The sequence below is a fragment of the Macaca nemestrina genome, chromosome 7 (genome assembly GCF_043159975.1).
Source record: "Macaca nemestrina isolate mMacNem1 chromosome 7, mMacNem.hap1, whole genome shotgun sequence".
NCBI lineage: Eukaryota > Metazoa > Chordata > Mammalia > Primates > Cercopithecidae > Macaca > Macaca nemestrina.
In genome coordinates, this window is record NC_092131.1 from 87387859 (window position 1) to 87389873 (window position 2015).

General features: G+C 44.3%; 1 protein-coding gene across 1 annotated transcript; it reads right to left on the reverse strand.

Moving 5' to 3' along the window:
- Positions 1–543: 543 nt before the first annotated feature.
- On the reverse strand, positions 544–1062 carry LOC105496576 (small ribosomal subunit protein eS12). Its single transcript, XM_011767114.2, has one exon. It carries the CDS (start codon positions 983–985, stop codon positions 587–589), a length of 399 nt encoding a protein of 132 aa, XP_011765416.1. The 5' UTR covers positions 986–1062; the 3' UTR covers positions 544–586.
- Positions 1063–2015: the final 953 nt, after the last annotated feature.

Consider the following 2015-nt stretch of genomic DNA (forward strand, 5'->3'; position numbering starts at 1 on the left):
ACCTCGTGATCCACCTGCCTTGGCCTCCCAAAGTGCTGGGATTACAGGCAGCTTTTATTTTTAATTGTGGTTTATCTTTATTATTAGTTTCTAAAATTAAAATTAATCTGTTCTTAAAATTTTCTCTAAAGTTGATAACATTGACTTATAAGATAAAGCCTAAATTCCTTAGGGCTGCCTTCTCATTCGTCTCATCTCTTGGTACCTTTCTCAGAGTTTATGCTCCAGAAACACTGATCTATTTGTATTTCCCAAAATACACTGTATTCCTCAAGCCTTTTTTCTTTGCATCATATTGTACTCTTTGCCTGTAACATTTTCTATTTGCTTTCTTTGAAAATTTCTATACATTCTTCCAGTTTTCTGCTGAAATGCTACCTTCCTGTGAAGACATCCTTTTGCTAAGCATCCATACTCCTAATAACTTTTTGCGTGCTTCTATTAAAGCAATTATCTAAATTTCCAATATTACAATTATAAGATAATTTCTCTCCTTCTCCACTAGGGGGCAGAGACAGCTTTTCCACCCACTTTTTTTTTTTTTTTTTTTTTTTTTTTTTTTTTTGTGAGCCAAAGATTTATTTATTCATTTCTTGCATTTGAAGTACTCTTCGATAACATCCTTGGCCTGAGACTCCTTTCCATAGTCCTTAACTACTACACAACTGCAACCAACCACTTTACGGGGTTTCCCTTCTCTGTCAATTTTACAGAGGCCTACCCATTCTCCTAGTTTCTTGTTGTCATCAACCTTAATTAGGTTGATCTGATGTTCAGCACAAAGGGCCTCCACCAACTTGACATACATAGGCTCATCACAGTTGGATGCAAGCACACAAAGATGGGCTTGGCGCTTGTCTAAGGCTTTGGCAGCTTCGCGAATTCCACGTGCTAGGCCATCGTGGATGAGGGCGGTCTTCAGCACCTCTTGTAAAGCAGTATTAACGTCCATTACACCTCCAGCAGCAATGCCTTCCTCGGCCATGGCGGTGGGTTACGGGTGAAGCGGGATCTTGAACGCACCCAAGCCTCCGCCTCCGCGCGACTCCGCCGCGGCAGGGAAAGAGCTTTGTTTGTTTTTGAGACGGAGTCTCGCTCTGACGCCCAGGCTGGAGTGCAGTGGCCGGATCTCAGCTCACTGCAAGCTCTGCCTCCCAGGTTTATGCCATTCTCCTGCCTCAGCCTCCCGAGTAGCTGGGACTACAGGTGCCCGCCACCTTGCCTGGCTAGTTTTTTGTATTTTTTAGTAGAGACGGAGTTTCACCTTTTTAGCCAGGATGGTCTAGATCTCCTGACCTCGTGATCCGCCCGTCTCAGCCTCCCAAAGTGCTGGGATTACAGGCTTGAGCCACCGCGCCTGGCCTACTCCCCCCATTTTTATTTCTAACGACATGAGGGACTTACAATAACTAGCCAAGTAACTGTATTTGTTGAGTTCATTAAGATGACTCTTAATCCATGATGCACTACAGATCCCTTCCCAGGGTTGTAATTATTGCACTGGTGGCACTAAGTCAGCTTTCTATAAGTTGTGCAATTTGGGGTTTAAAAATATCTCTAGGCCGACCCCTCCTTTCAGTAACAATGCATCTTCCAATAACCGCAGGAACTTGCCAAGAATCAGAACACACCTGCGACTGCTAAGATGGCAAGTGAACTCAGGTTGCTGGCTCCTTCTTCTGAAATCAGCCCTGCAGAAAATATAAACTAAGAGGTAAGCATAGACTCCAGGAATTAACCATCATTACCACTACCTCTGTAAGAACCCCCCGGGAAAACTAGAGACTGTCTTGCACTAAAGTGTGTGAGAAGGAGTGGGAGAATATGGGAGTGGGCACAGCAGGGGGAAGCAGGGGAGACTATAGTCTGGGCGGAGGGTAGCAGTGAGAGTGAAAAAAGGCTTCTTAAAATTCTGTTTCCCCCTTTCTGCAGGTTTGCTTTGGAACAGTTGTTGCATTTGGCTTCACAGTAAAACTAGTGGCAACATCCTAGACCACTGTGGATGGTATCTATGG